The following is a 12,200-nucleotide window of genomic DNA, read 5'->3' on the forward strand; positions in this document are numbered from 1 at the left end:
TGGCCAGTTCGATTTAACCTTTGGCCGCTCGTTCATATCAGTATGATCGACAACTAACTCATTGTGTCTTTGGTGTCGAAGTGCCTTATTGAAACGAATTATAAAATCCATCAATGAGTTCTTGTTACAGACGTACCTCTTGAAAAATGCATGTGAACTTTCAGACCTCTGACTACTTGACATTCCTGCAGAAAATACATGGTTGAAATAAGCCGACACCCACTTATGCCGCAACTCATACATCAATGACAGCCAATCATTTTCTACCAAGTTAGCACAATTCATAACATCTTCCTATGATCTCTCAAATTCAATAGAAGTCGTAGAATGTACGATGACATTTTTTATGCTTTGATAGTGGTCACGGAAAGTCACGGGGTTCAATTTATCTGGGAATTTGTTTAGAATGTGCCACAAACAATATCGATGTATTGTTTTAGGGAAAACTTCAGCTATGGCTTTCGTTATAGCAGGATCCTGGTCAGTTATGATCAAGTTTGGTGCTCCTTTAGGCATGGCTTACAGAAACTTATTAAGAAACCAAACAAAAGAATCAGTTTTCTCATCACTTAAAAATCCACAACCAAAAACAATGGTCTGATGATGATGATTAACTCCTATAAATGGTGCAAAAATCATCCCATATTTGTTGGTGTTATATGTTGTATCAAACACCACTACATCACCAAATGCAGTGTATGCCCTCCGTGACACAGGATCCGCCCAAAAACAACGAATAAATCTATTGTCTGAATCAGTCTCGTAATCAAAAAAGAAAGTTGAGCTCTTGTCTTTCTCAGACATAAATAAATCAATCAATGTTTCGGCATCAATACCCTTGTGCTCATCCCTAAGCGTTTTCTCGTAGTTTCTTATATCTCTTTCTGTGCAACCAACATGTTCAGGTCCTCCAGACTCTATTTCAAACAATCGCATTTGTTGACAAGTAGGTACATTCGCTTCTGCAAACTATTGACTTAGTGCTTTCTTTACTGCAGAAACAGTACGATGTGAGCGCAACAAATGCACCTTTGAAGGAGTTGATAGTGGATGATTATGACTTTCCATGAAGGTACTAATAACCCAACCAAGACCGGTTTGTTCCTTCACAACTGAAATCTTTGACTTACATCCAGTTCGAATATCACCACGAGCTCTTTCCTTTATTGATTCATCACTTTTTGATTGTTTACTCCATCTGATTGCATCTGTATGTCCTTCTTTAAAGCATACAAATTTTTTCCAGATAACTTCTTTTGTTTTTTTTACTTTTTTTGCTATTGCTTATTCTTGCACTAAAACCAGATTCTCGTGCATATTGGTTGTAGAACGAAAACGCCTCGTCTAAAGATTCGAATTTCATCCCAATCTTTGGCTTTGTCTCCAACTTGGGGAATGTATGACATTTCATCGCCGCTGTTTTCGTCCATTCTTTAAATATGAAAATAGCAAAATTAAAATTGATACACATAATATGCTAGCTAGCTCGGCAAACATTAAAATTGATAAAAATATTCAATTTTGTTTCACAAAACTTATTGTATTTTCTTGTTTTCACTACCAACGAACCCCCTAGCCCAACTTTTTGAAAGCTGACTTCATTCACTAACCATAAAGATAACATTCATGGGTTCCATTGTTGCCCGCAAAATTCCAATAAATCAATTAATAATAAATTCAGGTGACGTGAATGCACTCACAAATTAAACATGTTCACCACTAATCTACAATCTTGTTTTTATTTTAAAAAGTTTAGTAGTGCTTCACGAGAATGAGACGCAGCTAATCGCTTAGATAAACACTATGGTCTTTCTTTCATCTTTAGCTTCGTGTGTTCCCCTTTGCCAACCTTCTCTCTTAATTTAATATGAAATTTAAAGAACAACCACCGAAACCCCATTTAAAATCCAACAGCTTGACCCTTGGTTTTTCAAACACAAGATCTTTTATCAACAAATCCTAAATTACAAATATCTTGGGAATATGAAATTTAAAATACATGAAATTTACCTTCTGATTTCGAAATAACCCGCAATAGATCTCCGGAATACCGCAAGGAAATTGAAGCTACTTGCAAAGTTGGGTTTCGGTGACGAAATTTGGGCGCAAGAAATTTTGGGGAAGGAAAGTACGCCCATTTCCTCGTAAAATTGTTTTTATATCTGTCCGATTTTTTTTAAAAATTTAGACATTTAGCGACGGTTTTAATAATCCGTCGTTATGAGCGACGGCTTTTAATAATCCGTCGTTATTAGGGACGGATTAATGAAAACCGTCGCTAATAACGTTGTTTCCTGCGCTAATTTTAAAATTTTTTAAAAAATAAAATAAAATGCACGCGTGGGCTGGCTCCCACGGTTACCCTGCACCCAAGGGTGCAGGGTAACAATTCTCTATATATATATATATATATATATATATATATATATATACACATATATATATATATATATATATTTTAGGTGTATTTGGATCAATGAATTTGAAGTAAAAGATTTTAAATCCATAATAATTGAAGAGAAATATAATTTTCGTATTAAATTTATTTCTCAAGATAATTTTTTTTTGATGATATGATTTTGAATATTTATTTATGTTTGTGTCTTTTTAGATAATGTGATAATTAATGTGATAATTATGCTAAGATTTTTGTGATATGAAATGTTTGTTTAAATAGAGTTTGTTTCTAATAAAACTCTTATTTTCCATATTGTGTAGGTTTCCTTGTTGATAAACCTCAGGACTATAAATAAGAGGATTCATCTCATGCAAGATCTATGATTTACACAGAAGCACATACATACTATGACACCTTTGCGCGTCATAAACTTTAGAGAAAATAATACACAAGGTTGCTGGTGATCGAAGGACGAATAGTGCTGAATCCACGTGTTGCCGTGATTGTTGGAGATATCTGCAGACAACAACTGTGAAGGAGTTGACTGAATATTTGTTTTTGTTGCTTCAATTTTGACATCGTGTTTTACTGCTTTATATACTGTTTTAATGTGGTTCTTTGTTTTAGGAAAGTATTTTATTTTCTCAACGTGTTGAGGAAATTGGTTTTTGATTAAAATCACGAATGATAGGATAGTTTTTGTGTAAACTTGTTGGTTTTCTAGCCATTATTTTTGCCCTGAGACACTGCGTAAGAATTTATACTTGTGCAAAATTTATTCTGTTTCATCGTATTTACTTAAATATATTATATATTGATTTGTTTGAGCAATCAAAGTGACAATAAATTTCAAATATCAAATAGTCATTTTTTGACTCATTGAGATGAATTTCGAATTTCTCATTTCAAATCCTCGTCTCAAATCTAAATCTTTTAATTCAAACACAACTTTTATTCAATAATTCATTACAACTGTTAAAAATATATTTGTATCAACGAGTATCTAACATCAATAAGCGAAAACTTTATTTGAATGACAAAGAAAGTAGGATTTAATTTGTATTACATGATGCAACATTAAAAATATAGTTAGTCCATGTCTATAAAAGTTTTTGTGTTGTTTTTTTGTTTGGGAGAAATGTCTATAGTATTTTACTACAAGTAATTAAAGAGTTGACTGCTTCATTTAAAAGTGATAATATCTTCCAACTACCTTTTAAATTTCACATTAGTGCAGCTACAGCAGTACTATGGAAGATGGATCGTTGCCCCATAAAATTGCACTTAATAATTACAATCTACAAAATGGGTGCAATAAAATTGATATATAAATGTGAAAATGAGTCACTGTTGAAAGTACATGCAAGAGTTGACTTTTGTAACGATCATGAGCCATTAGGCTGAACCAACAAAGGCCTCGACCCATATCCACGCACCACTACTGGTCATGGATCGTTAGGATGGTCCAGAATGGGCCTCGGCCCATGTCCATGCACCGCCACTCACAGAATATCCCACTCCTGGAAAGTGGTTTCTTTCGCCTTCCTCAACACTTGAACCCAGGAATCTGTTGGTCCCACGTGCGAGATTTGAGATAATAAAACCCGAAAATAAAGAATAAACTGGACACCGAGATTTACGTGGAAAACCCCTAAAAATTATTAGGGTAAAAACCACGGGCAAGATGAAAAGATTTCCACTATAATATTTTACTGGTGTACAACTCACTCACTGTGTTTCCAAAGAGAACACAAACTCTCTTAATACAGGAGAACAAACACCTAACAAATATTATAATATTAAGCACTCAAAGAAGAAGAGATGCTCAAAGAGAAGAGCTGAAGGAACTTTGGGATGATAGAATCAGGGGGAGAGGAGCTCTATTTATAGAGCTCCCTCCATACGTGTATCGTGCTGTCATAAAGACAGCCACCAATCACCAATCACCCATCACCAGCCAACAATCACCTGCCAACCCCCATCAATACCAAATTTATTGCCAACAATTCTCCCACTTGGAGATTTGATTGAGAATCAAACATATCTCCACACATCCTTTCAATCTTGTCATTCCCTGCTGCTTACGTTTCCGCTAGACCACTTGAGGATCTACACCACTCAAACTTATCAGTGTTCACTGGCTTGGTCAGAAAATCAGCTATGTTATCCTTTGTATGGATCTTCTGCATATCCACGCTTCCTTCTTCTACTACTTCTCGCACAAAATGAAATTGTACTCCAATGTGTTTCGTCCTGGAATGAAAGACTGGATTCCTTGTGATGTGCAAGGCACTCTGACTATCACAAAACAAAGGAACATTATCTTGTTTGTGTCTGATCTCCTCCAATAACCTTTTAATCCATATTGCCTCCTTGCAAGCTTGAGTAGCTGCCATATATTCTGCCTCTGTTGTAGATAACGCCACAACTGTCTGCAATTTTGAAACCCAGCTTACTGCTCCCCCTGCAAGTGTAAACACATAACCAGTAGTAGATTTCATCTTATCAGGATCACCTGCATAATCTGAATCGACATAGCCCCTAAGTGTAAAATACGATCCTCCATAACATAATGCAGCATTCGAGGTACCCTTAATGTATCTAAGGATCCTCTTAACAGTGCTCCAATGCTCTCGTCCAGGATTCGCCATATACCGACTAACTGCTCCCACTGCTTGAGCAATGTCCGGCCTTGTACAGATCATAGCGAACATCAAACTTCCCACTGCTGATGCATACGGTACTCGAGACATCTCCATCCTCTCCGCTTCACTGCTAGGACACATCTCGGAGGATAACTTGAAGTTGACAGGAAGAGGGGTCGAGATTGGCTTACTATCTTGCATGTTGAAGTGAAACATCTTGCTCATTTTAAAATTCTACTGATTTTTTTTTTTTTTGCTATGGCCGAAACAATGCCCATATAAAACTATAAAATTCGAAAACATACATTTTAAAAAAAGAAACATCCCACTGCTGAATAAAATAACAACAGTTAAAATTTATGAAAAAAGTAACCAACCTAAACCATTTACCAATTAAAAATATAAAACGTCCATCATATAAAAATCTGTCAAAAACCCTCAACAAAATGAATTCATCAATCAGCTAAAAACTATTTAAACGTGTTCCCATAAAATCATATTATCGCGGAAGAATACTAGGTCCTCGGGTTAACGTGCACCACCAGCTCCGCCCATTCAGTCATCATCACCTCCAGTCTCCAGTTCAAAATACTCACCTGCATCACACACGCCTAGTGAGTCTAAAGACTCAGCACACCTGTACCAGAGATAACAAGTACGTATACGTAGCACACAGCAGTGAAAAATAGCATAATGAACATACATTTCATGAGCTTAAAAATATGAACGCAAGCGTGTCGTGTAAAATCGTAACGTGTCAAAACATGTCTCATCATGTTATCATATTGTATGCGTAACTGTGACCTGTCAAAACATGGTAAAAGCATGTATCATCGTATCAGCATATACGTGTTAAAATATTAATTTGAATTCCGTTCATTAGCTGTGACTTTCGTATCATCATGTCATCATGTCAGTCGATGGATCCATCTACGTGTAACCGCGGTACCCGGCGGCGAGGGACATCGGCGACGGCATTACCCGCCCACTGAGCCCGGGCCTTACATGTCATCGTGTCATCGTGTTAGTCACAACTAAATCACTTCCTTCAAAACGTGTCATCATATTCATCACTTAATAAAAGAATGCGTATACGTAATTTTTCCTTTAAACTAAGCATGCACCGTATTTATCATCTTGCGTAAAAATCGTAAACATGATGCATAAACATTTTAAATATCATATATTTGTGTTCAGGGCGCTGCCAGGACCAAAACCTCACCCTGGGTGCAAAATGACCATTTTGCCCCTGGGAACCCAAAAATTATCGTTTCACCCCTGGACCTCTAAAATTGACCCGAAGCTTACCAAACACCTTAAAATATCCCAAAACATAATTAAAAGTATTCCTATACGTAATACCCAGAGCCAAAATCAGAACTTAACCGATTCGCTTTAAAACTTGAACTGGGGTCCCGGTTTTACCCCAAATCGACTCGAAACTTAACAAAACTTTCCCAACCTTTTTTCCACACCTAATACACTCATTTACAGCCTTAAAACCATCCAAACCAACCCCCTAAATCTTCGGACAGTAGGCCACCAGCTGCTGGAATTTCTATACTATCAAATCCTAACCACCCTATTGCCCCACCTTATATAAATGCGACCTTATCCTTCTACTGAAAGGACCAGCTATGATCCAGCCTTCCCCTAGATCACCGTAGGACTCCTCCAGCCCCTCTAGACACACAGCCCCAACCCCATGCAGCTTACACAATGGACACAACCGCTAGAACGTGAGATCGCTACACCCGAGCTTCACCCCTTCTCGCACACGGCCGGCCACAAGGAAGGTTCCAGCGGTGGTTGAGCCTCCCTGGGCCGTGACTCAGACCCACCAGGGTCTGGTCCATGCCTCGATTCAGCCCTTACACCGCCAGCACCACCCCTCACTCGAACCACAACTCACGCGCAGCACACCTCCATGCACAACTCTCGGCCTCTCGTCCTACGGCAACACCGAACCATTTTCACTCCTAAACTCCATCGTGACACCACCATCAGACCCTAAACAGCCCCAAGCCGCAGCCCCTCGCACTTAAATTCAGAAAAACATGAACAACGATCATAAGATGCAAGAAAACGCATGGAAACCGAATTCCTTTCAATGACATGCTTGGATCGGAAATCTTTATGTATGAACACAAACATCAGTATAAAAACGTGTATGATGCATAAAGAATGATACAAATGCGTGCCTTATGATGAAAAACCGTGAGAATAATGAAGAGAGGAGCGCCGAAGATTGATTGGATGCAAGAATAAGCAAGACCCGAAGCTTCATTGAGGTTGCTGGTGAAGAAAGCGAGGAGGATGCTGCTGAAAGGGTTGTGTCGGCTGAGTGGGGAGTGGTAGGTTTAGGTTAAATGGGGTTAAGGTGTTAATTAAGTAGCAAAAATAATAATTAATGGGCTCTAATTAAATAATTAAAAGTTTAAAAGAGTTTTAAGCCCAACAAGCTTAAAAGTAGGCCCATTAAATTCAAACACACTCACGTAAAATATTTCGTGATGGAAAGATGTTGAAAATATTAGCCGAACCACTAAAAAGCCCCCGATTCGATAAAATCTGCGCACCGTAAAAAAAATAAAATAATGCGGGTAGAAATACCCAGAAAACTCCCGTTTTTGAAAAATACATTTAAAAAAAACCTCATAATAATTTATAAAAATAAATCGTGCAATTAAAATAATTTTCCAGAAAATTCTCCGGTTTCCGGTCCTCGCTCGAGCGTGAAATGCATCTAGAAACCCTAATGCATGAACTTTTAAAATTCCATGAATTAAATCCTATTATGCATGAATTATGCATAAAATGCACAAAAATAAATAAACACAAACTAATAAAATAAACATGCATTTTATGCTTTAAAAGAATTTAATAAAATACCAAAGAAATTTAATAATTTGCATGGATGTGATTCACGTGGGCCTTCAAATTTTCGGGACGTTACATGAAGCGTTGCAAGATTTTCTTCAAATAATTTTTCTGCGAAAGCCAAATCTTTCTGTTACTTCTATCTCGGTGAACTTGCATCCCTAGAATCTTGTTTGCTGGTCCCAAGTCCTTCATATCAAATTCTCTAGCCAACTGTGCCTTCAATAATTGGACCTGATCTTTGTTGGGGCCTGCTACCAACATGTCATCCACATACAACAGCAAAATGATATAATCATCACCAGACCTCTTGAAATACGTACAAGGGTCTGCACTCAGTCTGTTGTATCCAAGGCTCATGATATAGGAATCAAATCTCTTGTACCAACACCTCGGCGCCTGTTTGAGACCGTACAGAGATTTCTTCAACCTGCAAACCAAGTTCTCTTTGCCTATTTCTGCAAAACCTTCTGGCTGGAGCATATAGATTTATTCTTCAAGATCTCCATGAAGAAATGCCGTTTTCACATCTAGCTGTTCTAGATGTAGGTCAAACACCGCACACAATGCCAACACTACTCTGACTGTTGTAAGCCGAACCACAGGAGAAAATATCTCATTGAAGTCAATGCCTTCTTTCTGAGCATACCCTTTTACCACCAATCTAGCACGATATCGCTCCACTTGGTTATTGCCATCACGCTTGATCTTATAGACCCATCTGTTTCCAATGGCTTTCCTCCCTCGTGGTAATGTAACAAGGTCCCAAGTTTTATTCTTGTCTAATGCCTCCAACTCTTCTTGCATTGCTATCATCCAAAAAGATACATCCGAGCTCTGAGTAGCCTCGTAGAAACTCGATGGCTCACCATCTTCTGATAATAGACAATATGCAATGTTGCTTTCAGTGACATAATCTGAAAGCCAACCTGGTGGTATTCTGTCTCGAGTTGACTGCCTCACATTGGAAACCTCAGACTCAACTTGTTCTTGTTCTTCGTGCTCTGGTACTGCTTCACAAGAAACTTGACCTTCGTCTGTCTTATTTTCTACCTGAAAAATAGTAGTTTCTGAATTCTGTGTGCCTTTGTCTCCCTTTACTTTATCTTCCTCAAAGATAACATCCCTGCTGATGACAAGCTTGTGAACAGTAGGATCCCACAAGCGAAACCCCTTTACTCCATCAGCATAACCCAAGAAGATACATTTTCTGGATTTCGAATCCAACTTCGATCTTTCTTGCTCATTGTACAGAACGTATACCGGACTTCCAAATGTATGCAAATGAGAATAATCTGTCGGCTTCCCGGTCCACATCTCCATCGGAGTCTTCAGATCAATCGCCACTGAAGGAGAACGATTGATAATATAACAAGCGGTTTTGACTGCTTCCGCCCAAAATGATTTTTCTAGACCTGCAGTCCTCAACATAGCTCTTGTTCTGTCCAACAAGGTTCTGTTCATCCGCTCCGCCACTCCATTCTGTTGAGGTGTGTAAGCCGTCGTGAACTGTCTCTTGATGCCTTCATGTTGACAAAATTCATCAAACTCGTCACTGGTATATTCTCCTCCATTGTCAGTCCTCAGACACTTGATTTTCTTTTCAGAATCAAGTTCAACCCGCGCTTTGAAATCTTTGAAGATCTGGAAAACATCTGATTTTTTCTTGATTGGATACACCCAACATCTCCTAGAGAAATCATCAATGAACGAGACAAAGTATCTCGCTCCTCCTAGGGATACAACCGGTGCTTGCCAAAAATCCGAATGAATCAGCTCTAATATGCTTTTGCTCCTGGCAGTAGAAGTGCCAAACTTTAATCTGTGTTGTTTACTGGTAACACAGTGCTCACAAAAGGGTAGTGACACTTTTGTAAGTCCCGGCAGCAGCTTCCGTTCTGAGAGAATTTTCAACCCCCGTTCTGACATATGCCCGAGCTTTCTATGCCATAACACTGTTAATTTTTCTCCTGAACCAATTGATGCAACAGCTAGTTCTGCCTCTTTGTGTGTTTCTCCCAAAAGTACATACAGATTTGCAGCAACCTTTTCCGCCTTCATAACCACAAGCGCGCCCTTCACAATTTTCATGATCCCGTTCTCGATCCGAGTTTTGCACCCGATGTCATCCAATTGTCCCAAGGACAAAAGATTTTTCGTCAGTCCTTTCACATGTCGTACCTCCTGTATGGTGCGAATGGTGCCATCAAACATTTTAATTTTGATAGTACCGACCCCAGTGATTTCCAAGGCATGATCATTTCCCATGAATACAGATCCTCCTGAGATTGGTTCATAATGATCGAACCATTCTCTCCGAGACGTCATATGCCACGTCGCTCCTGAATCCATTATCCATGTGTCACAAAATTTGTGTCTGCCTTCTGCAACAGTTGCCGCTTCGCTGAATAATATTTCACCACTTCCTGAAGTACTGGCCACATTTCCTTGAGAACTTTTATCGATACTCGTACACTCTTTCTTGAAGTGCCCTTTACCGCCACATTTAAAGCAGTAAATATTTTTCTTCTTACTTCTCGACTTTGATCTACCTCGTCTTTGGCTCCCACTGGAGTCACGGTCCATGAATCTTCCTCTTATCATCGGCAAAGCCTCTGCCTGCTTCGAAGTTACCAACCTGTCTTCCTTATTCTTGCGCCGGCTTTCTTCTCCGAGAACCGCAGTTAAGACATCGTCGAATCTTAGAAAGCCCATAAGAATATTGTTGGTAATGTTGATGATAAGTTGATCGTATGAATCTGGTAGACTTTGAAGTAGAAGCTCCGCACGTTCATTTTCCCCTATTTTATGCCCCATGGAAGTGAGTTGGGCAAATAGAGTATTTAGTGTGTTGATATGGTCGGTCATCGATGAGGATTCCGCCATCCGAAGAGTATAAAGCCTTCTCTTTAGGAAAATCATATTGTGTAGGGACTTGACCTCGTACATCTTTGTCAGAGTATCCCAGATAATTTTTGCTGTTTTTATCTCAGAGATACTTGACAAAACTTCGTCAGCTATAGCCAAGTGTAAATTGGCAACAGCGTTGTCATTCATCTCATTCCACTTTCCATCATCCGTAATCTCCACCGGTCTATCTCCAATAGCCGCCAAGCAATTCTCCTTTCTTAAAACTGCTTGTATCTTTATTTTCCACAACATAAAATTGCTTCCGTTGAACTTTGCTATCTCGTACCTTCCCGCCATTACGTCTATAACAATTTTAGTAGACCGGACAAAATAATCTCGCCTTAAATAAAAAATCTCGAAAAATCTTTTCTGATGTGGAAGATCAGTCTAGGCTGCAACCACAGAGCATACTCAGAATCTTAAGAAATTTTAAACCAAGGCTCTGATACCACTTGTTGGTCCCACGTGCGAGATTTGAGATAATAAAACCCGAAAATAAAGAATAAACTGGACACCGAGATTTACGTGGAAAACCCCTAAAAATTATTAGGGTAAAAACCACGGGCAAGATGAAAAGATTTCCACTATAATATTTTACTGGTGTACAACTCACTCACTGTGTTTCCAAAGAGAACACAAACTCTCTTAATACAGGAGAACAAACACCTAACAAATATTATAATATTAAGCACTCAAAGAAGAAGAGATGCTCAAAGAGAAGAGCTGAAGGAACTTTGGGATGATAGAATCAGGGGGAGAGGAGCTCTATTTATAGAGCTCCCTCCATACGTGTATCGTGGCTGTCATAAAGACAGCCACCAATCACCAATCACCCATCACCAGCCAACAATCACCTGCCAACCCCCATCAATACCAAATTTATTGCCAACAGAATCTAGGTACTTATCCTGGAGGTCCTGGGTTCAAGTGTTAGGGAAGGCGAAAAAAACCACTTTCTAAGAGTGGGATATTCTGTGAGTGGCGGTGCATGGGTATGGGCCGAGGCCCATGTTGGACCATCCTAACAACCCATGATCATTAGTGGTGCGTGGGTATGGGCGATGCCTTTGTTGGTTCAGCCTAATAGCCCATGATCGTTAAGTACGAACATTTAAAACGTCCATCCACATTTAGAAGAAGTTAACAACGATGTTATTTTCGATACGTTTTAATATAAAATGATCATAATAAGTTCGAAGCGTTAAAAATCGCATGCACGTTGGAAAGGTCATCGCGCCTCTAGTGCAACTCCCTGGAAATTGAACTCAGGCAAACTCGAGTCTGTTTCGAATTTCATTGATGTTCACGCGTAAAAGATCAATAATTATCTTATATCAGTAATCTCTTCCCCTCCCAAAGCATGGATC

General features: G+C 39.0%; 1 protein-coding gene across 1 annotated transcript; it reads right to left on the reverse strand.

The window, feature by feature from the left end:
• Positions 1-519: 519 nt before the first annotated feature.
• LOC140830017 (protein FAR1-RELATED SEQUENCE 5-like) lies at positions 520-1,411 on the reverse strand. The gene is made up of 2 exons (XM_073193295.1): positions 1,270-1,411; positions 520-917 (listed from the first exon to the last, which is right to left on the reverse strand). The coding sequence occupies exons 1-2, from the start codon at positions 1,409-1,411 to the stop codon at positions 520-522; spliced, it is 540 nt and encodes a 179-aa protein (XP_073049396.1).
• Positions 1,412-12,200: the final 10,789 nt, after the last annotated feature.

Source organism: Primulina eburnea, chromosome 4, assembly GCF_022965805.1.
Source record: "Primulina eburnea isolate SZY01 chromosome 4, ASM2296580v1, whole genome shotgun sequence".
In the NCBI taxonomy this organism is placed as follows: Eukaryota; Viridiplantae; Streptophyta; class Magnoliopsida; order Lamiales; family Gesneriaceae; genus Primulina; species Primulina eburnea.

What these genes read in the sequence shown, in the direction of transcription:
- LOC140830017 (XM_073193295.1), bottom strand. Translation starts at nt 1,411, where the DNA reads ATGAAATGTCATACATTCCCCAAGTTGGAGACAAAGCCAAAGATTGGG. An exon ending in AATAAGCAATAGCAAAAAAA is followed by an intron (nt 918 to 1,269) that starts GTAAAAAAAACA and finishes TGTTTGAAATAG; the next exon opens with AGTCTGGAGGACCTGAACAT.